At 44.0% G+C, this 24217-nt stretch overlaps 3 protein-coding genes across 10 annotated transcripts in view; all 3 read right to left on the bottom strand.

Moving 5' to 3' along the window:
• The window catches only part of LOC133158343 (annexin A11-like), a 37260-nt gene extending 23707 nt beyond the window's left edge, over positions 1-13553 (bottom strand). The window contains exons 1-2 of one of the 2 annotated variants that reach the window (XM_061285512.1): positions 13356-13553; positions 8164-8260 (exon numbers count right to left, since the gene is read on the bottom strand). In XM_061285512.1, coding sequence (XP_061141496.1) covers positions 8164-8260; positions 13356-13373 — 115 coding nt within the window. In that variant the 5' untranslated portion in view covers positions 13374-13553. Of the gene's footprint in view, positions 1-8163; positions 8266-13355 lie in introns of those variants that run through there. The other variant, XM_061285513.1, reaches the window with a different exon arrangement.
• ppifa (peptidylprolyl isomerase Fa) lies at positions 8165-16709 on the bottom strand. Its single transcript, XM_061285515.1, has 7 exons — positions 16485-16709; positions 16344-16374; positions 16189-16277; positions 16008-16104; positions 15491-15566; positions 12368-12537; positions 8165-8260 (listed from the first exon to the last, which is right to left on the bottom strand). Exons 1-6 carry the CDS (start codon positions 16626-16628, stop codon positions 12402-12404), a joined length of 573 nt encoding a protein of 190 aa, XP_061141499.1. The 5' UTR covers positions 16629-16709; the 3' UTR covers positions 8165-8260; positions 12368-12401.
• A 709-nt stretch (positions 16710-17418) lies between these two features.
• zmiz1a (zinc finger, MIZ-type containing 1a) overlaps positions 17419-24217 on the bottom strand; it is a 105209-nt gene continuing 98410 nt past the window's right edge. For all 7 annotated transcript variants that reach the window (XM_061285505.1, XM_061285508.1, XM_061285504.1 and 4 more), the window contains 15 exons: positions 24015-24216; positions 23660-23941; positions 23403-23579; positions 23253-23321; positions 23025-23184; positions 22819-22960; positions 22304-22514; positions 22091-22196; positions 21758-21918; positions 21606-21673; positions 21435-21503; positions 21069-21355; positions 20700-20902; positions 20053-20322; positions 17419-19681 (listed from right to left, as the gene is read on the bottom strand). In XM_061285505.1, coding sequence (XP_061141489.1) covers positions 19574-19681; positions 20053-20322; positions 20700-20902; positions 21069-21355; positions 21435-21503; positions 21606-21673; positions 21758-21918; positions 22091-22196; positions 22304-22514; positions 22819-22960; positions 23025-23184; positions 23253-23321; positions 23403-23579; positions 23660-23941; positions 24015-24216 — 2515 coding nt within the window. In that variant the 3' untranslated portion in view covers positions 17419-19573. The remainder of the gene's footprint in view (positions 19682-20052; positions 20323-20699; positions 20903-21068; positions 21356-21434; positions 21504-21605; positions 21674-21757; positions 21919-22090; positions 22197-22303; positions 22515-22818; positions 22961-23024; positions 23185-23252; positions 23322-23402; positions 23580-23659; positions 23942-24014; position 24217) is intronic.

Genomic DNA, 24217 nt, shown 5'->3' on the forward strand with positions numbered 1-24217 from the left:
TAGGAATGGAGAAGAGGCCATGTTAGGGTCACTAAAGGTATTTCCAGACAAAGTCGTTTTGGACCTCCCGTCCAATCGATACCAGATTGGAACTGAATGTGCATTGCTAATCTGCAAAACAGCTCCGTTTTTGTCATTGTGTGCGGGCGGAGCATGACAGCAACGCTGTGAAACTCCCAGAAGACATTCATACTGTGGGTGCCTATTACTCTTCTCCCGATCTTCTCATTTCCACTCTAAACTTTGCGGCTTGTCATAACAAAGTGAACCAAGCAGCCAATCACTATAAAAACCAACATCAAATAAAACCATTCATAGGTTGTTTGAACTTGTAGTTGTGACAAAACGTGGGGATTAAAAAGCTCTTGCCAAGAATATGCCAAGAGTCTCACAAAATGTGGAAATATCAATATCAAATTGATGTGTAGTCAGGGTGCAGCGTCGAGATATAACGCAATGTTTTTGTTGACTCCACAATGCTTTCTTGTAGCACATTTCTACTTTGATGCGGTTAACCCAACAATCGGCGGCTCCTTTTGCAAGTACAACTCGTCCAACACGTCTGTGTTGCGGTCTGACAAACAACCTCAGGCGTCGGTTCTTACGCTGCACTCAATGGGATGCTTTTGCCGTGACTCACTGACCTGTCTGGGTCGCACTGATGACATTCTTCTTTTTGCTGTGATGGGAACGGCAAGCCATGCCAAAGAATGCCAAATGCTCATAAAGGGCTTCAAGTTTGTGTACATTAAAGAAAAAAAAGCGTTCTGGCTCAATCAGCCGTTGCTTTGTTTACATTTTAAAAGGTTTACATTAGCAAATGCATGTCAATGAACCAGAATGCACAAGTTGCCCCCTCAAGATGAAGACTTTTGGCACATCTGGTCTCAGCAGAACGTACGTCTCCAGAGCTATTCAAATACAGTGAAAGGGGACTTTAGAAGCTCATTATGAACTCTTGAGTTAAATGTCACAATGGGCTGGGAGCAAGAGGACAAAAAGACTGAAGTGGAAACAGATTTTCTTCTTTATGTTGTGGTGCTATTTTATTAAGACATATTTATGTCTGTGGTGTTTCTGAGTCGATTCATTTCGAATACTACTTACTACAAGAACTTCATTACAGTATCGTATCAGCGGTTTCGAAGATTCTGCTAGAATCTCACGTTTCTTTCGCTGACATTTTACCCCAATCCAAATGTTCGTGTTATGTATATGCTATCAACAAACGGGCTCTGGCATCGTGGGAATAATATTTCCAGCTGGACAAGACATTCATTTTTAGACTTTCTTTCGGGGAAAGATGAGGGATCGAAAACACAACTGTTTCCACAAAGTTGAGAGCAGAAATTTGTCCGGGAGTTCTTGGAAAGATCAAGAACTAAGATTCAGGAGAGACTACAAGACTTGAGGCTGTATTCCAATCTTGATATATTTATGGCTGTGTTTAAAAAACAACAACAATGATAGGACACAGATAAAAAAGCTGATTATTATTTGGCAGGACAACCTGTGATTCCACTCTCCTGGTATCTCGCAAGCAGCAAGAACGTCCAGAAACGAATAATTGATTCTCTTCTTAGAAGTATATGCGTGTTTATATTTTTGCTAATATTCCCGGCAACTCCTTTAACGCCTGGCTTCTTGATATTTCCCGTTAGATCCATCTCTTATGTCCATGGCTTTTTATTCTTAGTGTTATACGAAGAACCGTTGGACTCCAACCTCGCTATGACCATGAAGATGAGAAGCAGTTCAGAAAATGACTAGCTGGATGAGTCAAGTCCTTGTGGAATATTAGCAGCTCTGCGGTTTTCGCAAGAGGTGTCTTACTATTGCTACAGCGTTCTCGAAAGCCTCAACATTGTTTCCTTACTCTAACCTGATTTTACAGTTGCCTAAAAGCCTAGGCAGCAGTATTTTCTTCCCCTGCCTTTATCAAAGTGCTGCCAATACCCCGGGCCTAAAACAACGGTAGGTAAGATGTCCTCTGTAATATTTAGAAAAAGACAGACATTCCAACCTTGAGAGTGGTGATCTGGGCTGTGGGAATGTTTGCTCATGGTTTAGACTTGGACGGACGGGACAGCTAATATTAAACGGAGACAAAACCATCCTGGTGCTGCAGACAAAGGATTAAGGGTTCACATTTGAAGGTGAAGGTGAGGTGAGGGAGTGTCGCGTCTGGTGTCCGTCCACTTGGTCGTTACTCTCGGCTCGGAATGTGAGATTCGGGACAAAATGTGGGTTCGCCTTCCCTCTTAAGGCCAGGTCAGTTGTCCACTTGTTGGTCATCAGATATCTTTCCAAATTGGTCCTTAGGTAAACAATTCCTGGACTGTGTAACTTGACATCGATTACACGCTATTAGCCGAAAGACGTTTTTACGACTTCACCAATGGGTGTCTGTCGTCTAGACGGACGGGATCATGGTGTGTTTACAGTGCATCGTCTCAAATGCTTGGGATTCCTAAGTAGTTCTTCTTTTCTCCTTTAATAGGAGATTGGCCTGCACATTCCTCCGCATGATAATGAGTCTAACTGTAGTGGCGGTCGCAGCTACAGTTGTTAGTTCCCCCCACCTTTCCAAAAATGGATGACTTAATTGAAAGCAGAGCACTGAATTTTACGACCAGTTCAACCCCCACGGAGGCCATCTGTTTCTGATTTAGATTTCCTGCATCTCCATCCTTCAGTTGGCTCAGACGACCGTGGGTCTTGTTAGGGCGCGAGCGCCGGACCATGAGAAAGCTCTCATGAAATTCCATTTTTTTCTCATTACTGTACTTCCCACTCACCTGTTCTCTAGCATTAACATCTGAAAATCACTGAGCTGCGTGTCACGTTTCCCAGACGTGAGCTCTTGTGAGAAGAAATTGTGTCACTCACCAGTTTTACTAATGCTCCCAAAATTCAATAGGCACATCTATCATGAGAGGAAACGCAAATCATTTGGCTAGGACTCACAGAAAGTCAACCATTTTGAGTTCAGCATGCACGCGTTGGACTCTTTTGACCTAAGGTATGTGCTTCGAGGCTACAACTATTTCGTCGAGGTCACCCTGTCCCATCCGTTCAGTTAACTCCAAGAGTTAGATAAATACACGTGGAAACGCTGCCCGCACGTCAGTTTAAGAATGATTTTACTCGAAAGCTGGCTAAGGCAAAATTGTAACGCATCATTTTGTGTTTTGAAAAGCCCTTGCTCGGGACACAAACCAAGAAGATCCATCTGTTCCAGTTCTGCCTGGTTTTGTTTTTACTGTCTGTATTTGTTATATTTATTGCAGACATAATCTCATTAATCCCGCCATAAAAAGGATGGAAGCTGTATTCTCGTAGGAGGCTGCAGTGGGAGTAGCGCAGTTGTCTCCAGAGAGTAGTGAAGGCTGCGGCGGACGGATGTGGGACTTGTGCAGGGTTCTTGTTGCTTTGTGTGTGTTAAAGGGTAACAGGAGGCCAGCGGGACTTTTGACATGTTCATGTTTGCTTGTGCTCGCGTGTGGCCGTGTTTTGCATTGTGTGTTTGCAACTCAAATCGAAAGATGTGGTTGTGACGATGGTGACGATTGAAGCTCGCCCGCCTTCTCTTTGGACACCCAAAAAAAAACATCCGTAGCCTCCGACGCTAAAACAAACATTGACTTTAGGTGAGCTGCCACTGTCCTTGGCACACGACAAACACAAAGCCATCTTCTCTAACCGAACCCGTTCAACCGACGTATGGTCCTTAAGTGCCTCTAATGCGTAGGTCCACTTAGCTTTTAGATCAGCTTGATTGGCGAGAAAAGCAAACATAGCCTCCAGTGGAGGCCAGTTTTTCACAACGTGATGACGCAATTCCATTAAAGTGGTCGCGGCTTGCGTGCGTATTATAACGTTACTTGGGAGTGGGCTTATTTTCCTGGAAATGGAGCCCAACTAAAACATTTTGTTGTATTCGCAGCGGAGGAGTTGGAGTTGTCGCCCGTAGCTCCAAGTGAAATGGAAATGGAGTGTGGATGAATTGGTTAAAATTCCAAAAGACTCCCTTTGTCTGGCAAAACACAAGCGAGTTGAAGAGCCCAGATGTTTTTCAAACATGTTTGGGTGGTCAGTGAAATTGTGACTGTTCCAAACATCAGCTTGGTGCCTTTCGCAATGATCCGATCTGACAGCAACGCAACGCTTTGGGCGAGGAGCTCAAGGACACCACAGAGTGATACAAAGGATTACTGTATCATCGACATGGGCATAATACGTCGGAATTGGTCGGAAAATTCGGAAAGTACAGTCGATTGAAGCAAAATTGGACATTGGGATTCGGTTTCAATTGGTTTGCTGTCGAAAGATGATGACAACAAACAAACGTCTGGTGAAACGCTAACAACCTGGAAGGCGGTTTGACTATTACGCAAGATTATTATTTTTTGGCTAAGCCTGGAAAATAAGACTTAATGAGAGGCTGTGAATAACTTTGCGCAACGGTCTTTATGTGACGCTGAATTATAAAATTTATAATCTTGTTGGGCGAGGCACTTTTAATGTGTGACACTAATATAAATTTATATTGTATTTGTTCCAGTTCGTCATATGTTTTGGACTTGCACCAAATGAATCTGCCCGTAACAAAATCCATTCGTCATCAACTTGCAGCGAGGATTTGTTTGCTGTGTGCACATTATGAGCATCTTCCAAAGGGAGCTTCATCTCCTCTGACAACATACAGCTGCAGACGGAGTGTGCGGTGAGGCCAAAAGTCACGATTGGAACTTGGACAAATTTTGTTGAGCCCAAATAATTTGGGATCTTTTCAGCACACTATGTTGATTCTTAGCTTAGATGTTGTCTCTACTAAGATGATCTAATGTGGACGATATGGTAATAAATTTATTGCAATTTTGCAAAATGTAGGAGTAAGAAGAAATCTCAAAACAGGACATTTTTTGCCCCACCAAGCTCCTTCTCCCAGCCTCCCATTTCAACAAGGTGGTGTATTATTATTATTTTTGAAATCCACTGTGTATTTTATTACTGAGGACTTGCACTGGCAGTTAAGAATGCACCCAAACAAAATGTCATCACACAAAAGTCACATTTTCCAGCTTGCGTGTTGTCAGGGCGGGAGATGCGAGACTGACCCTGAGTGGGGCGGGGAGGGTGAGGTCATTCGGTTTTGGGGGCCAGCCGTTGGTGCTTATGGGCGCCTTTGCCGGTGCTGATGCAAAGCGTTGACGTGTGTTAAGACAGCGCCAGATGCTGCTGATTAGACTTGCTATTACTCACACACAAGCTGGGACGCACTAAGAAAAGCCCGGAAATGTGCATTGCAAACACACACACACACACACATTCGTGACCCTATACCTTCTATGCGCTCCCGAAAATATGTGTCCAAAGTCACAGCCGCTAATGAAAGCAACGTGAAGTCTTGCAGGGAATTTAACAATGCACCGATTAACACCATCGAGTGCAAAGTAAAGATTGGCTTTATTAGGTGGGTTGTTAAGATGTGGCAAGAACTGCACAATCAAATTTCTGGGAAACTTTGTGGACCATTTCATTTTGGTTCAAAACGGGGTAAAAATGCAAATGGGCCAGGGGAGGGGGGGGGGTCTTTTTTTTTCATCCGATGGGATCACACAATGGAATGACTACTTTATGAGTAGCTTTGTGTTCTGTTCCGCGAGTTAGATCCAACTTTGCAACGGCTGGCTTGGACATGCATGTTATTTGCGAGAGTTCCCTCCTCCCTGGAAGTGGCCGAAATCAAGTTGCCAACACGGAATCAGGGAAGCGCACTCCTCCCAGCTCCATTTCTCTCAGGCGACTGTTCCCAATCATCTCCCTCACGAGAATCGTAGCGATGATTTCATCCCGCAGCTGCAATGTGCATCATTTACGCAAGCACGCGCCGAGCCGACCGCCTCCGTCCGAGATTGGTGACTGTTGTTATATTAGTGATGAAAGGATGGACACGCCTGTTTGTCAAATATTATCATTGCGGCGAAATCAAACAGCAAGGAATGAAACTTCTCAACCGGTATGGCTTTGTTGTGTGCAGGCCCGACCCAAAGGAGAAGGCCTGACCCCCTACCAGGGCAAGAAAAGATGCTTTGGCGAGTACAAGTGTCCAAAGTGTAAGAGGAAGTGGATGAGCGGTAACTCGTGGGCCAACATGGGGCAAGAATGTATCAAGTGCCACATCAACGTCTATCCACACAAGCAGGTAGGCTAGGCCAGCCCAGCCTCAAGCCTGGCGCCTCAGCTGCCAAGGCAACAATTCCTCTATTATCATTTGGACCCGAGATGGCTAAAGTCGATAAGTTCAGGTTTCATGCGAGGGCTCTGCCAGGCAAACATGATTTTTTTCAGGGTGTGACCTAAGACTCCGCATGGCCGCGTGTTGACTCGAGGATATCACATATGGTCCTATTCAAAATGTAATAAAAATCAACAATTCATTTAGTCTATTCGACATGAAAACACAATTGTGTTTCCTGGATTCCATTAAATCCTTCAATATTTCTTAAGTTCAAGTTTAATAGTAGCTGTTGCATAATTGTACCGCCGGAATTTCCCTCTTACGGAATGAAAGCGGCATGAAATTTCATTAATGGAGAATGATGCTTTTTCCAAAAACAAACATAAATGTTCCACACAGGGGGAGGAGGGCAGAGCAGGACTTGCTCCTGACAAAGAGATAGTCACCGGCCTTCTTTGAAATAACTCTAACTCATCACAGACTTTTTTATTTAGCCATATCCTTCTTTGTTAGACTCTTTAAAGCAGCAAAACAGGCACCACATGTGCCATGTCGACAATTTATGGCGGTAACGATGTCTAGGACAAAAAAAAAAAAAAAAAGAAAGACTGCGTCTATTTCGGGCACACGCGGCGAGCTATCTTTATCCTCGACTTTAATGTTCATCTCAGCGAACATGAAGACGTGAGAGAAAGCACATTGAATGATTCTATTCCTCTCGTGCTGGCCGACAGTCGCCGTAAATGGACTTTTCCGATCGCATCCATATGCATGGGACGAGGGGAAATAGCGAAGCCAGCCAGTCGCTCGCTCGCTCAGTCCGCAGTATATTTGGCATTTCAGATCAAGCGCATAACTTCCACAGGACCTCCCCCACTTCCCTGCCTCACGTTGCAAATAATAGTCCACCAATCATCCACATAAAAGCAGCCGAGAAAGAGGTGCCGGTTAACATCTTAAAAGACAGACGTCTCCAAGCGGGAACACTCCGAAATGACACTAAATCGTGAAAATGTTTGTTCAGTGTTACTCCATTAGTCCAAGTGAAAGCAAGGAGATTTACAAAGTACAATAATGTCGGAAACATCATCGGAAAGCACAACCGATTTTTAAAATTGGGTTTCATGCATGGCATCAAGTCAACATCGTTACACATCTTTTCAGCCTTCACACACAAATGATATCATGGTGATCAACATTATCGATATATCGAGACATGCCTTGAAATGTTAGCTTTGTCAAATGTCATTATTGCGTAAACTGGCAGCCAAAACCACACCTTTTTTAATAGCAGAATGATTTATCATGCATTAATAATTACCGTATTTTCCGGCCTATAAGGCGCACCGGACTATAAGGCGCACCTTCAATGAATGGCCCATTTTAAAACTTTATCCTTATATAAGGCGCACCGGACTATAAGGCGCACCATTAATGCATCATGTCAGATTTTTAATCCAAATCAAATCATTCTCCATTTTATCTTTTTTATTTCAACTTCAGACGAAACAAATTACTTTATAATCATAAAATAATGATTAATAGTCTTCAGCGGGCCACTTATGATTGATTTCATGACACAATACTTCAGGCCAGTTTGAATTTAGGAATTTGGTCCATATATAAGGCGCACCGGACTATAAGGCGCACTGTTGGTTTTTGAGAAAATTTTAGGTTTTTAGGTGCGCCTTATAGGGCGGAAAATACGGTATAAATGTCCTGTTAAAGTAGGTGGGCAGAAATCAAATAAAAGCTTGGGCCATTTTTTTTTTGTTGTTGCCAGTACCACCTTGTTAAATGTCTGCATATCTGTTTAACGTTTCGAGCCTCGTTAGCCAGTTTAAAACGTGGAAGGGATTCCAAACCTAATGGGCCCAATAAACCTTTGGAGGATTTATAATGTGTCAAACGTGACTCACCCCGTGCTGTTGTGTGTGTGTGTGGCAACCACAGCGTCCATTGGAGAAGCCGGACGGCTTGGACGTGTCCGACCAGAGCAAAGAGCACCCGCAGCACCTGTGTGAGAAATGTAAAGTCCTGGGTTACTACTGCCGCCGCGTGCAATAAACGTCTCCCGTCGCTGTGGCGTGACGAGCCAAGAACGCTTTCGCCGTCTGTCATCCTCCGCTCCATCATCGACCCTCAAATCTAGCAATGGTGATGACAGAGCATTTGCGTAAATCAGCTTCTCGTGCGGGAAAGCCTTTTCAATTCTTTTCTCATTAGGCTCATTGATTACCTCCTTTCGGGGTTTGTCACCTTTGTGTTTACAGAAATCCGCCTTCCATTTCCCCGCCAAGTGAAGTGTGTCCATGCGTGCGTTGTGTACATCCACACGCAAACACCACATTGGCACATTTAGGGTCAACAGCACATCTTTATTTACTGTGAATTAACTGAGGGATAATGTGCCATACATCCCAAGCTTACATGTGGCCTATTTATTTTCTTATTGTCTAGTGTGCAATTTGACTGGGACAGGAAAACATATGATTTTTTGTTTGTTTGTATTCCGCATTGTGCAACTGCTTCCACGTCTTTAGAAACTACTGCGGGATTAGTATAGCTCCGTTACGTTCCGTGACCATCCGTGCAGTTCCTTGGGTAAAATGTTTTTGAAGCAAGACTTACTCGTCATGCATGGGGTGAATCTATTTCTTGTCGTTTTAGCGCCAGTTGCGTGCTTGTCGGAGGCGGTGGAACTAAATGGAAAATACCGAATGTTCTGATTGCGGTTTGAGAAGTGCAGAGAAGGTCAATGAAGGTTAGCAGGAAAGCAGCCATTTAAAGGCTGGGCAAGGATAGAAAAATAAAACAAAAATGAATACGAGGAAAAAACGGCTTGTTGAGATACGAAAGAATGCTTGGGCCATCGTGAAAATAAAAATTACAGTTATGAGGAAAAACAATTATATTTTGAGACCTAAGTCTTTAGAAAATCTTCAGAAAAAAAAATGCATTTACGAAATGATGCAAAGATGTATTTTCAGCGTGTGAGCCTAGCTAGCTCGCTAGCTAACTAACTAACTACATGCTAACTGCTAACGGCACTCGGAATTGCGTCAATTGCTTTAGCCACGTCAGTTAAAGAAAATGGAAAACTGAAATGGTGCGAAACTCTTTAACGCTTTGTATTTTTACAACTGAACACTACGCATCTCCGTCTTTGCACATTTCTAGCAATTATCTTCATTTCAAAACACACCTTACAGGGTCTTAAAGAGAGATTGATGAATTCATCTCCATGATAAACAGTACACTATGTCCTTAAAAGTCTTTTGAGCAACACAAGAACACTAAACATCGTTTGAATCCTTTCAAACTTGAGACGTCAACATTCTCAATTGTAGTCACCCACAATGTCGGCCATCTTTTTTCATGACAATGATGTGCCTGCCCAGTCAGGTATTAGGTTTCCCCAAAATTCATCAGCACTGATGAAAGCTGCTTGGAATGTGTTTATTCTCATGTCCATCATTGGGAACAATACTTTTTTGTTGTTGTTTTGGGGAGAGCAAACTTAAAAGCAATGTGAGAACCTTCAATCTGGGCTGACAAATAACCTACAAATGCTGATTTTATACGACAATAAACCCTTGTTTGCAGCATATTTTAGTCTATACCTGTATATATAAATATATATATATATATTGAGGAAAAAGGTTCCACAACCCTGTAGTGGGAACACACCAGAAGGCCTTTCGAACACACCGTAGTGCGCCAGTGATGCCTTTTTTTGACATAACCGCAGTGTAGCGATTAACACAGTTGGCCCGGTGACAATGTAAACGGCACATGAGGAGCAAACGGAAGCAGAACAAACAAATAAATCTCTTCTTTTGTCTTGAATTGACATTTATACTTGACTTTTCTATTAGCTTTTCACTATAAAGCCTATTAAAAAAAAAAAAGGAAAAAAAGGCGTATATAGATGTGTATTTTGCAAAACGTAGAACATTTTATAGCAACTTAACTCGAGTTATGACAAATACTTTATGAACCAATATTTATGTATATATGGCCGTCATTTCGAAAGTGTTATGGAATATGAAGCCTTTTGTGTGCGTGTGTGTACGTGAAGAAGGGCCTTTGCCGCCAAGTAAACCTAGCTGGGAGTTTTCTTTCTTCTTCTTGGAAGTTTTACAATAATCTGCAGAAGTATTTATGGATTTTTTTTTTTTTTTTTTACAACTCTTTGTATAGAATATGCAAACAAATTTACACTACGGAGAAAATATTGATGTCTACTTAGATAATTAAAGAAAAGAAAAAGCTGGTACATAATTAATCTTTCTCAATTATATTTTCTGTGAATAACTGACATTAGCGTGACATTATGAGTTGATAGACAAAAATGTATCATTGTTTTGTGGCTAAAAAAATATATATATAAATATATTGTGTAAACATGCAGAATGTTTCGTCGCCACTGTATGAGCACGTTAAAACTGTGAGACGCAGCTTGTCTCGAGCTGACCTATTATGGGATGTTCCAGTGTTATCGCTAGCTGTTAGCTCACGACAAAGAACTAGTTGAGTTTGCATGTGCATGTCGCCAATCAAGTATTACGTTTGTGCAATCTTACCCATGTTACTATTTATTTCTGTTTGGTAGTTGCCGTATTACATTTACAGCTTTTTAAAATACTATTCACAGAATGTATGTAGTGTGTCAACAACTAAATGGTGTGTATTATGTTACACAACATTGCAAGATGTTTCAAGACAACCACAAAAGCTGGGAGGTTTTCTGAGGAAAAAGGACTTTCATGGTTTCCGAGAGTTGACCGACCGCGCGTCTGTTTTTCATGTCCATGAAACGGCATTCCAAAATGTGCCTTAATTGTTTGCTAGGAAATAATCTTTTAGTGCTCTAGTGAGGTCTACTTTGATGAATAAAAGTCTGACTGAAAGTCTGCCTTCTGTTTGGCCCGCTGTGTGTGTTTTTTCTCGGTTTGGATCAAGACAAAAAGCAGCGCATGGTGGCCGCCATCATCAGACAGGAAAGGGAAGAAAAGCAACTTTGGTTGAGCTCACTTTCTGGCAATTAATAATGCGCAGAGTGATATTTAACATGAGTTTTAGTGTGACAGTCTACACAAAACACCCCATAAATAACAACGTGATCAAAGTTTGCGTGTAGATTTCCGTCATTTATTACAAAAGCGAACCACACACACACACAGCTTTAACACTCCGTTTCCAAATAATAAAGTGATGAAGAAAAAAGCAGAAATGGTCAAAAGACCGTATCGAAAGGCAGGTTGGGCGCCCGAATTCTGTCGTGTTTGTTACGTCTCAAGCTGGAACAACGTGCCAGCGTCTCCACGGCAACCGCGCAACGTGAGAATGCAAACAAACGGTGGTGGAAGGTCAGCATCCAAACTTTTTTATATTTGAAAGGGGGGGACGGGGTGGGGGGTGGGGGGGGACAGTCCACTATTTACTTCCATAAAGTATGAGCTAGATAAACAGCTGCCAGCCACACGTGAGAGCTCAAAGACATTTTCTGGTGTGGAAGATTGGAGCCAGCGCATGGATGTCACCTGATGTCACTTCCTGCTGGGATGGACAGGAAGCGGTGGTGTCTAAAAAAAGCCACTGGCTGTTTTCCAGGAAGGCTGCAACGCAGCGGGGGCACCAGCCAATGTCCTCAGAGCGGGAATACGGGCCGCTTATTTGGCAGGAAGTGGTCGGGGGGGGATTGTACACTTTAGACTAAAAAGGTCAACCCTGGATTTGCCATCACTTTAGATCGGGGGAGTCAAACTCGTTTTTTCAGGGGCCCGCATTGTAGTCATTTTGAGGGCCGTTATGACTGTCAACCCAAATCAATGTATGAGCACCTCATATTATATATAGTATAAGTTACAAAACAGACTGACAAATAACTCGTTTTCAAATCAGACGAGTAAAAAACTAAGTAAAAACTGGTCAAATATTGAAAAAAAAAAAGAAGATATTTTTAAAAGTGAAGACAATTTGCAATTCTAGTAATGACACCCAAATTTGTATTCTCGGGCCACATAAAATGATGTGGCGAGCCGTATGTGACCCCCGGGCCTTGAGTTTGACACCTGTGCTTTAGATGAATGACACAAGAAAGAAATACAAGATGCACACGATTTGGAGAAGTCCTTTCATCCCAAGTGGAAATCTATTTGACTTGCCCGCAATCTGCTACAACTATTTTCTTGATCACGCCGCCATCATGTAAACCAAAGGTTTCCATTTTGGAGACTACGTCCATACCGGACGTTACCCGTCCGAAGACCACGTGCTTGCCGTCCAGCCTGCCGACAAAACATAGGAAATTACTTCTCTGGTTCTTCTATATCAAACAAATTTGTTTTAGGTTCATTTACCTGACATGTTTCGGTGGAATCTTCCGCCTTCATCAGAGTGTCACTGATGTGTTTGTGACTCACCTGTCAAATCTGACAGGTGAGCCACGCCTTCATCCATCAGCTGATAAAGACGCGTCACAAACACATCAGTGACACTCTGATGAAGGCGGAAAATTCCACCGAAACATGTCAGGTAAATGAACCTAAAACAAATTTGTTTGATATAGAAGAACCAGAGAAGTAATTGAAAAAGAAAAAAACAAGATAAACCTAGTACAACTATTACGAAGAAGTTATGGAGAGAACTGCGTCAAAGAGTTTCGCCTCCTTGAAAAACTGACGAAAAAACGAGCTCGCTATAGGAACCACCTGAGGTTCAATCTACGCTGCCGGGATGAAGAAGTAACGCCGGCCAGCCTGACAATCAAAAACCCAATTCCGACAAGGAATGCGGAAAGGATTATAATGAGAGTGCGGATGGCTCTGGCCAAAGAAAGGATACGCTGCACAAACAACAAACTCAACAATATCAACGATGAACTACAGCGACGGACGGAACAATTCAAACACCGGTATGTCCTGGACAATGACACGGAAACAACACTACACGAACATTTAGATAATATACACGAACAGGAATTTGTCGCCACAAAAAACCGACACATCGGGAAATTGGACAGACTCATTGCACAAAAGAAGACACAACCGGATCACACACACATCAACGAAAAATGGATTCACAACATGTCACGCCATAAACTCACCCAGGTAGAACGCAGCATATTAGCAAAATGACTCAACTACGCGGTCACATCCAAAAACATACCCCACGATAATTTTATTTTAGCCACGGAGTTAGCATGCGAAAAAATACATAACCCAGGTCAAAAAGCAGCACTACGCAATGAAGTTGCAGGGATATTAAAAACGGCTAAATCACCACCCAGTAATATTACAAAACAGGAAGCAAACGCAATGATCACACTAGCGAAAAATAAAGACATTCCAATCCTCCCGGCGGACAAAGGCAGAACAACAGTGATTATGGACACGGACACTTACGAAGAATCAATGCAACAGTTACTACAGGACAATACCTATGAAGTAATAAAAAAAGACCCAACAGAAGACAAGAAAAATAAAGTCAAAGCATTACTCAAACCACTACTCATGGAAAATAAAATAGACAAACAGGCATACAATCACCTAATACCCACAGCAAACATCATCCCCAGAATCGATGGCACACCAAAAATCCATAAACCAGGTACACCTCTCCGCCCCATTGTAGACAGCATAGGGTCAGTCACATACAACCTTTCAAAAGCACTCACAGAAATAATAAAACCACTATTAGGACACACGGATCAACACTGCAAAAACTCAAGACAGCTTGCCACGGAACTCGCACACATAAAAGTACAGAAAGATGAAATGCTCATATCACACGACGTCATTTCACTCTTCACAAAAACGCCCACACAACCCACCATACGCATAGTACATGACAGACTATCAGCAGACAAGACACTCAAGAAACGGACAAATCTAACAGCACAAGACATCACCCAACTACTTCATTTCATCGCTACCTCCACATACTTTCAATACAGAAACACAATATACAGGCAAAAAGAGGGATTCCCCATGGGAGACCCTCTTTCTGCCATCATGTGCAATTTTTTTTATGGAAGATTTAGAACAGAAGGCACTCTTAACAGCCCCGGCCGGACACATACAAACCCACTCTATGGAAACGTTACGTCGACGACATTCTGGAAAAAGTAAAAACAGGACATACACAACACCTCACAGACCATCTCAACACCATAGACACCACAGGTAACATCAAATTCACCCATGAAGAGGAAACAGCTCGATCCATAGCCTTTTTAGACATCAACATACACCACACAGACAATGGTGACATAAGAACAAAAGTACACAGAAAACCCACACACACCGACCAATACCTCCTCTGGACATCAGAACATCCCACTATACACAAACTGTCAGTAGTCAGAACACTATACGAACGTACAACAATAATCACAGATCCGGACGACATAACACAGGAAGAAAAATACATACAACACGCACTCAAAAAATGTCAGTATCCACAATGGGCAATAACCAAAGGTGCAGAACAGGTAAAAAACAAAAAATACAAAACACAGGAGCAAAGAAAGAAACAAACAAGGAAACAGGAACCCGGCGGAATGGTGACGTTGCCGTATGTGAGAGGAATTACGGAACGCATCAAAAGAGCCATGAAAAAATACAACATAAGCACACCTATCAAACCACATATAACACTCCGTCAGATACTGGTCCACCCAAAGAACAGAGTAAATCCGGAAAATAAATGCAATTCCATATACGAAATTCCATGCAAATCATGTAATAAATCATATATCGGGGAGACAGGGAGGAACTTCATCACAATAAAAATGGAACACAAGAAGGAATGTGAGAAGGAGACAGCAACAAGACAAACAAGAGCAGTAAAACTACAAGCAGAACAGGAACACTACAAGTCAGCCATCACCGACCACTGTAAAAGGGAAAACCACATCATGGACTGGGAGAAGGCCAGAGTCATCCGCACTGAAGAAAACAAACATCATTTGCAACTCCTCATGCAGCATCTGTGCTTTCGTTCACTTCACGACCTTCAGAACGGCTCGGGAGGTTGCGTTTCATCCTTTTTTTTTTTTTTGTTGCTGATTTCATTAACAGTTGTTTTTTGGTTTTCTGTTACAGTTCTCAAAAGGGTAATGTCATCAAGATTAAATGCATTGTGCAACTCCTGGTTAAGTTAATTTTACACTATTAAATGCACCCAATGAAATGACCAGTCCCTAAATGTTAATGTATTAAAAATAAAAAAAAGTTTTACCATTCTGTTTTTGTAGTGCTGATAAAGAACTGGGATCCATTGGTGTTTGGGCCTGAGTTGGCCATTGACAGAGTCCCTGCACAAAATGGATGAGAATAAACACAATCTTAAAAAGAAAAAGATTTAATTTTGTTTGGTGGGTAGATCTTTGTGACTTGGTCATTTCAAAAGTGAAAAGGTTTGGGCACCCCTGCATTATATGATGCACTTGCAAGTTTGCATAAAGAATAACTGGTCCTGGTATTCATTGACACCAACAAGCATGAGATAACTGACATTAAAAGAAAAAAAACAGCAAAGAAATGTTGTGGAGTTACCTCAGTTGCCAGCAGAGGGCAGCAAAGGATTACTTTTATTCAAATGAAACCCCTCAACTCACTTTACCGTTCCTTGGGGTCAAGGTACAGTTTAATTGCATTATTCATGTTTAAAAAAATCAGGAAATGGCAGAATTTGTGGAAATACGAGAAACCACTTCAAAGAAAAAGAATAGAATTGAAGAAAATATTGAACGCACCTGCTCCAGTGTGTTTTAACTTAAAGTTCTCATCCTTGAAGGTTTTTCCATAGATAGATTTCCCTCCGGTACCATTGTGTTTGGTGAAATCTCCTCCCTGTGACAAACACAAAGTCAACAAGAAAAGTGAAAGAAACAACATGAAAAGTATCTTTTGTAGTCTGCATGACACTAATCTTACTTGACACATGAACTGGGGTATGATCCTGTGGAAAACACCCCCCTTGTAGCCAAAGCCATGCTCTCCTGTACACAAAGCTCGGAAGTTTTCTATGAAATTAAAACACATTGATGAGTCTTTATACAGTTGGAATGATTTTAGAATGTTGTTTTTACCTGCAGTCTTTGGCACCACATCTGCATTGAGCTGTAAGATCAATACCAAAAGAATCACATGGTGTTTACAGGCGCCCTGCAGGGGACACTAAAGGTCCTGTCAAGAGGCTAAACATGCTATCAAGATGGTGAGCTAGCTACCTCAATGATTATCCTCCCTAGCGCCTCACCGTCCGCCTCGATGTCCAGGAACACGACGGGGTTCTCGGCCGGACCGGAGGAGAGCAGCTTTGCAGTGGCAATGCCCAGCGGGCTGAATTTGATTCGGTTTTTGACGACAAACATTGTAGCTTCGGCTTTAGCTTAGCACGTCGCAGCTGTGACACCCATGCTGGTGTGTGACGTCACGGAGTCTCAAAAGGAAGCGGAGGTTTAACAACGACGTCATGCGGCAGAAGGAAGTAATGCAAGAACGTCTTAATTGGGTTAGACTTCATGAAACAAATTTAAGTCTATTGTTAGAACATTTTAATAAAACGATCATAGGTACCCTGTATTTTCTTTTTAACCATGGACAGTGCTGAGTGAGTCTCGTGAAAAATTCTAACTGAGAAATGATTAAATGTATTTGTAATTAATTAAATAATTATTTGAATATTTTTTTTATCAATCAGAAATAAATATTTTATATATATATATATATATATATATATATATATATATATATATATATATATATATATATATATATATATATATATATATTAGAAGTTGTGTAGTTGGCGATAGGGCATTTTACAGCATATCCCTGTGACATTTTATTTTCTGAAATGATTTAAACAACTTGTGCAAAGCATGAGTGTGAAATAAATTAGCGGTATCTCCTATCGTGACAGTGACTAGTCAAGCCCCAAAGAATGCTTAAAACAAATTGTCGGTGTAAATTACAGTTTAGAAACAGTTAAATTTGAGTATCAAGAGGCACGTCACATTGTGTTTCATCGGAATACATATTTATTAGATAAATATTAGGATGTCACGTCATCTAACTACATACAGATTTGCAAGACTAAAAATCACAATGTTTGTCTGACCAATATGAACCGACACCAAGAGAGAGAAAGACAACTGCCACTTGTTGTGCCAATCACTTGCGATTGTACCTTTATAGTGTTGTTTGCCAAATTGCATAAAAACTATAAATTGGACATGATGACTTTTGTTTTCCTTTACAAACTCTAAAGCTTTTTCTCCAAGTCCTAATGAAGGGCGTGAATCCTTTTGTAGCACCTTTATAAAGTACACAGGCCATAGAGAAATACACAGAATAATTACACAAAGGGGAAAAAAAATGTATTTTGTGTCGTGGGCCCCCCCTCCATGCAAGGGAGGGCTTACATAAAGTCATTTACATCAATGAACAGGCGAGGTGAGCGAGGTCTGCGATCGTCAAACATGATTTCAATTGGGACGTCTGACAGGAGGATGCAAGCTTTACAAATTCTAAATACACTATGCACACTCCCTCTGGAGAAAAATGAATACATTTCTGTTAATGGGTCTCTATTTGTCATTTACATTATTTACACACATGCGCGCGCACGCACGCACGCACATCCCCTTACAGTCACAACCTCGCAATCCACTCTTGCGTTTTTCTTTTGCATGAATTTTTCTTTCATTGGCTAAAAGTGGACAGTCCAATTTGGATGCAAACATGACTGTGTAGGGCGTATCCCAATGCGGCAGTGCATCGTCTTACATTGAAACTCAAAGGAATATTCGACAAGTAAAGTAAATCATATTTGGTTTGCATAAAAAGGATTTTTAAAAAAAAAAACTATAATGGGGTGAAAACAAATATATTTTGAACTTCACTGACTGCATCAAACGAGAAGGGAAAAAAGAATTGTGGTTAAAATACACAAAATGTAGGCATTTTTTGCAACGAACATTTTCTTGTTTAATAGTATCCAATTAATGTATATATGTATACTATATATACTATTTTTGGGGAGAAGATGGGGATTTGGACCTCTAAGCTGCTTTTACACATATTTTAGACACAATACCAACACATGACATTTAAAATTAAAAACAAAAATGAAAGGATGACAAGGGGGGGGGGGGGGGGTATACACTGACACACACGATACAAGGCCAGAGTGCATTTGGAACAGTCCGGAAGTGGGTTTGTGAGTACAGTATTTGTGTGTGTGTCTGTGTGTGAGAGTGAGCGTGACACACAGTACCATGTCTAGTTGACAGTAATCGATGGGCACATCACTGCACAGTCACAAAGTATTCACAAAGCGTATATACAACAGTTGTGCACGCACAAATAAAGGAAGGAGGCTGTATGACTGCAGATGTTGCATTCAAATAGTAACAAAAAATAGGAAATATCAGCTTTGGTGACACGGGACGGAGAGGAGGAAAAAAAAAAGCACAAGACAATGACAACGATGTAGAAAAAATGACAGATGTACTAAAGCAATAAATATAGATTGGATAAACAATGTTTACACATTGGCACAATTGCGAAGAAAAAAAAAAAGATGTGGAAGAGTGACAAGTGATAATAAATAGAGCGTCTGCGGGGTGGAAGAAGAACATGGCGGCGGATTTGCTCCCCATTTTACATATGCTGCAGGCGGGATGACCACAACACACACACACACACACACACACAACCACACGAGCACTCGTCCGTTCAGTGAGGTCGTGCGCTCCATTTGCCGTGTGCACTCTGGAGGGGGAAGGGGGGGTTCAAAGGTCGCGGCATGTGCTGCCGTCTTGGAAGAACACGTTTGAAAAAGTGGACGAAAACACACACACAAGATTTTTTTTCCTACAAAAGCCAAATCATGCTTAGATATAAAATAAAATAAAAAGAAAAAAAAAGAAAAGCTTTTCCTTGTCTCCTGGCTTTTGTCGTTTACAGGTGATGATAGTAATAGCTGCACACTTGATTAGGTATCATAGACATGTATATCAAGTATATACATATGCATGATGTTGCCTTTTTTCTTTTAGGCCTGGGATGTTGTTGGTGGACTTTACACAAAAAGACGTGCCGGGATGAGCGGCGTTACCGTCCCCTCTTTTTTATTTTCTCTTTCCACCGTCCAATGCAGCACATCTTCTAGAAAGACAGTGTGCACGTGTGCGCATAGGAAGCAGTCTCAAGTGTCAAAGTGGGAGGCGGGCAACGGGTCTGTGGACCGGACAGTCAAACGCGTCGCCCTGTGAGGTGAGCTCCAAAGGAGGAAGTGGGGATCGGGGTCAGGTTAGTTATTCTCAAAGAGGGAGAGAAGGTCATCGTTGCTGTTGGCCGGAAGGTCGGGAGGATCCAGGTACGAGAGGAGCTCGTCCGGGTTGGCCAACTCTGGAAGCAGCTGTGGACGACCCGAAAAATGGGAACAATTAGCGTTAAAAGTGAAGGAGGTGAAAAGTATGAAAATACAAACCATCGTGAGCATAACGCTAACACATAGTGGGAAATGCTATTGACGGGCTAACAAATAGCATCAGCGGTGTTATAATGCTTTGAGATGGTTAAGGTGGTTGCAAAACTGTGCACACCATCGAAAGCTTTTTTTGCCTTTCATAGATCCCTTCAAGAAAGATCCTATCAGCCCAATAGTGATACCTGGTATCGGTTCTCCGGCATCCCGAATGATTACTTTCTTTTAATTGTGCTTTTGCCACATCAAGCTTCATCTGATGCACTTGAGGTGACCACGCAAACAAACACACACACACTTACATCCAGCGAAGGTTCGGGCATGTCCGGGCCATCTGACGAGGGGTTAAACGTCAGATCGGCGTGCGGGTGAGCGTTCTGGCCGGGCGGCTGAGGCTGCGGCGGCGGGCGAGGCGGCTGCGACGACGACGGCCCACCGCCGCCGTGATGCAAGGGCGGCCCCGATTGGCCGTTGCCGCCGTGATGCAGGGAGGGCCCCGATAGGCCACCGGGGTGGGGAGAAGCATGCAAGCCCGGCTGCATGGAGTTATGGGACGGATCGGGATGGGACATCTGCGGGAGCCAGAGAGGAAAACAGCAGATGGAGAGAGAGAGAGAGATGTGTAGAGAGGGGAAGAGTGATATGAGTCGCAGCGTGACTAATGTGAACCGGGCCCTTGAGAATGGAAGCTGTGATGAGCAGACACATACAGCTGCAACACTTTATGGTGAGCATATGAGCGCACACCTCCGTCCGTTTGTCCGGCCGGTCTCGGCCCACCAAGCAAAATCTCAACCTCTCATCAACTGCTTTTTGACTATATGGTGGTCTATATATCGAGTTGTGCTTTCTCTAGTTCTGCTCGAGTACTCGGGTGTAGGATAAGTAAGGGATTTCTGAACCTCTTGTATCCTCAGCCTCAATGTAAAGTAGCATCGGCGCTACTCACCGTGTCATTCATGCCGTGGTTGAGGGACTTGTCCTGGGACAGAAGACCGCTAGGCCCATCTGGCGGGTGGGAAAGCTGCGGGCCGTGGATGAAGTCACTCATAGGGGGACCCCCTATTCCTCCTCCCCCTCCTCCTCCACCACCGCCTCCAGATGGGTTCCCATGAGGGAAGTCAAAGTTCCCTTGGCTGTGGTAAGGGTGGCCTTGATAGAGCAAAACAAACAGATTCAGTGACCTCATGGCATGTGTACCGTACAACCACAGTGGGATGACTAATAAAACATGAGTTGACATTAGAAGAACTTGTTTGTTTGACTTTTGAGGTTCCCCTGGATAGGAAGTGCAAACTCTCCCACATTTTCTCATTACCTGCTCCCGGGTAATCTCCTCCATTCCCACTAGCATGTTGGCCGGGATGATGCGGGGGATAAGGGCTGGGACCGGGTCCAGCACCGTGGCCGGCCCCTGGCCCGCTTCCGGGCCCTAGCTGGGCGATCATTTCCATCACGTTGGGCATGGTCATCTGACTGGGGCTCATGGTCTTGAAGCGCTTTGCCACCGGCCCGTCGGGGTCCTCTTTGATGTGCAGCTCAGACTTGATGGCCACGGGCCGCCAGCTGCACGTCGGGTCGATGGTGACCTCCTCGAACTCTGAACTGTTGACGAAGCAATGGGCAGCGCGTTAGTTCAAAGTGCGGACCTGACATGACGTAGCTTGTTGTTGTCGCAACTTACTTTTGGATGGCGTTGAGGATACCCCACATGTACTGATCCACTTCGAGACCTTCTAGTAATGCTGTTTTACTGCAGGGAGAGCAAACATGTTTTTTTCAGTTCCTAGCTGAGATGTAGAGGCCACTATTTTGAACCTAGAAATCTTTTCAAAATGAAAACTAGTTGGCCTACTTGCAAACTGGACACCTCCATGTGCCTCTCTCACAGTTTAGCTGCAGGTAAGACTCCAGGTCGAAGCACTGCAGACATTGCAAATGACATCATGAGCACTTCTTTCGAAGAATGAAGGAATTTCTGCCAACGGCTCTTCGACATGCCCATACCTGCACGTGTTTGCAGTCATGGCCTCGCGCCGGGAGCTGGATGCGGCGGAAGGTGATGGGACACTTGAGCGACACTTTGATGGCCGTCTGCTCGACGCCGTCCTCCCCGTTGAGGGTGGTGCTGCCCGCCGAGGCTGCCACACTGCTGAAGTTCCTCTTGACTGCAAAAAGAGAGGAAACATTCATTTGTCTATTGGCTTTATTTCATTTCTCTCGGCCGATTGAAGTCAGGTAAGCCCGAGTAGCAAACGCACAGCCCGCCCTTGTGGGAACATTTTGAAAGCATGAAAAGCAGCAGCAGGGTAATTGAGATATTAGCACACGGTGGCGTACTTTTGGTGATGCAGTGTTCCGCGGGAAGGAGCCTCTTCTTTAGGAGCCCCTGGAGGACGGAGCGCACAGATGGCCTGTGGACCAGCTGCAGCACAAACAGATGCGACTGCAAAGCAAAACACACAAACATGCATTCAAGTCCAATCCTCACAGCGGCTGCCGTTTTCGTCCCACTAAATATGGACTCTCTCCGGATTGCTGAGCCGCACTCACGCAACAGCAGGCGGTGACGGTGATCTGGATGGTGTTCCTTCCCGGCTGGCACACGTGTTTCAGGTGCAAGGGCTTGTGGGAGGTCTTGTTGTCGCCTCGCTCGATGGTGAGCGGCGTGGCGTTGACGCTGACCTGGACCGACGCCGGCCAGTTGGTGTTCATCTGCCTGTCCTCGTGGTGGTAGCACTTGAATTGCAGTTCCAGGTCTGACCTGCGGAGGTGATGGATTGGCAATATTTAGGAGCATCACTGGGAACGTTTTCAGCGTCATCTGCACTGCATTCATCGCTTGGAAACAGCCCGCAAAAAAGGGCAAGAAAAACATTATTTCGACTTGTTGTGGTTTTCTCGGTTAGGTTATCATGTGCTGTGCTTTTGTTTGATCCGATGACATTTCGTTCCCGTTTTTTCATATGCTAGCAATTAAAATGCTCGGCTCCTGTCTTATTGATCTTCCCATGTTCCCATCATTTTAAAGAACAAAAAAGTGTGAGTTTTAAAGCGAGCCCCGTTACCTCCACATGAGGGTCTGGTGGACGGACGGCCGCAGGTGGAAGACATGGTTGCTGACAGCCAGGTTGTGCTCCAGGCGGAAGGGCTCCAACACCACGCCGTCCCGGACCGGGAAGGTCAGCCGCAGCTCCTCGTTGGTAATAGCTGTGAGCCCGACAAAATTATATTTTATACAAATAAAATATGGGTCAATTATCGGTTGACTCACAAGGAGGAAGCGCTGTCATATTTGGTTTCATGTCAGGTGGGAACGGGGGCTTCACGTCCTGGTTTGGCGACAAGTATGGTGGAATGCTACTACCGGGCGTCATGGGTGGTGTGGGGTTGCCAGGTACTGGCGAGTGAGGGTAGTTACCGGGCCTGGGGGGCTGGAAGAAAAAGGCAAACAAATAGGAGTTGAAATCCATTCATGAAATAAGAGCATTTAACAACTTACCCCATTTCCTTGCCCGTATGAGTAGCCGCCACCCGAGAAGTTGGTGCTCTGCCCGTTAAACGGCTCTTGCTGCAAAAAAATCCCCATGGATACATTTGAAATGAAGATCATCCCTTGTCGATCTCGATAACAAACTAAGTTTTATCCCACCTTGTAGTATTGGCCTATGGGCATGCCAGGTGGGTACTGTCCTTGGCCCTGCTGGACGGGCATCCTCTGGCCCGGGTAGTTGGGCGAAGGCAAGGGTCGAGAAGCGTTGGGAGTCGGGTACTGTCCCTGCTGTGGCTGGAACTGACTGTTAGGTCCATACTGACCCCCGTAGCCGGCCTAGGGAAGGACATTCAAGCACGACATGAGCGCTCGTATTCATTAAGAGCATACAGATACAGACAAGGGTGGCCCCTCACCTCGCCGGGATACGGCCGCTTCATCCCCTGCATGGGGATGCCTTGCCGAGGTCCCCCCGGGTAGCCCTGCTGGGGCATCCGCTGGCCGTGAGCTCCGAAAGGTCCCATGCCGGGGGTCCGGGCCTGACTCATGCCCATGGGAGGCCCGCTCATGTTGGGGTTGTTCATCCCCGAACCCATGCTGGCGGGATTCATCCCTCCGGGGGGTCCTCGTGGACCTGGCTGGTTCATGAACTGACTGTTATAGGCCTGAGCGGGACCCATTTGGAAGGATGAACACATCTGGAGGCAAGAACACAAGGTGTGAGCGTCTCGGCCACACGGCTCTCCAAAGTACATGTTGAGAGAACCGTACCTGTCCATACTGGTTCATGTCTTTATTCTGCGTCTCCTGTAGCGCCGCCACAGTGGCCGTTGCCGTGGCGGTCGCCGTAGCAGCAGCCGCAGCGACAGCAGCGGCGGCGGCGGCAGCGGCCGGTTGCGTAAAGTCGCCGGATTGACGCGTGTGGGAGGCCATGCCCATACCTCCAGGAGGGGGGTTGGGGCCTCCAGAGTAAC

This window comes from Syngnathus typhle, linkage group LG8, assembly GCF_033458585.1.
Source record: "Syngnathus typhle isolate RoL2023-S1 ecotype Sweden linkage group LG8, RoL_Styp_1.0, whole genome shotgun sequence".
NCBI lineage: Eukaryota > Metazoa > Chordata > Actinopteri > Syngnathiformes > Syngnathidae > Syngnathus > Syngnathus typhle.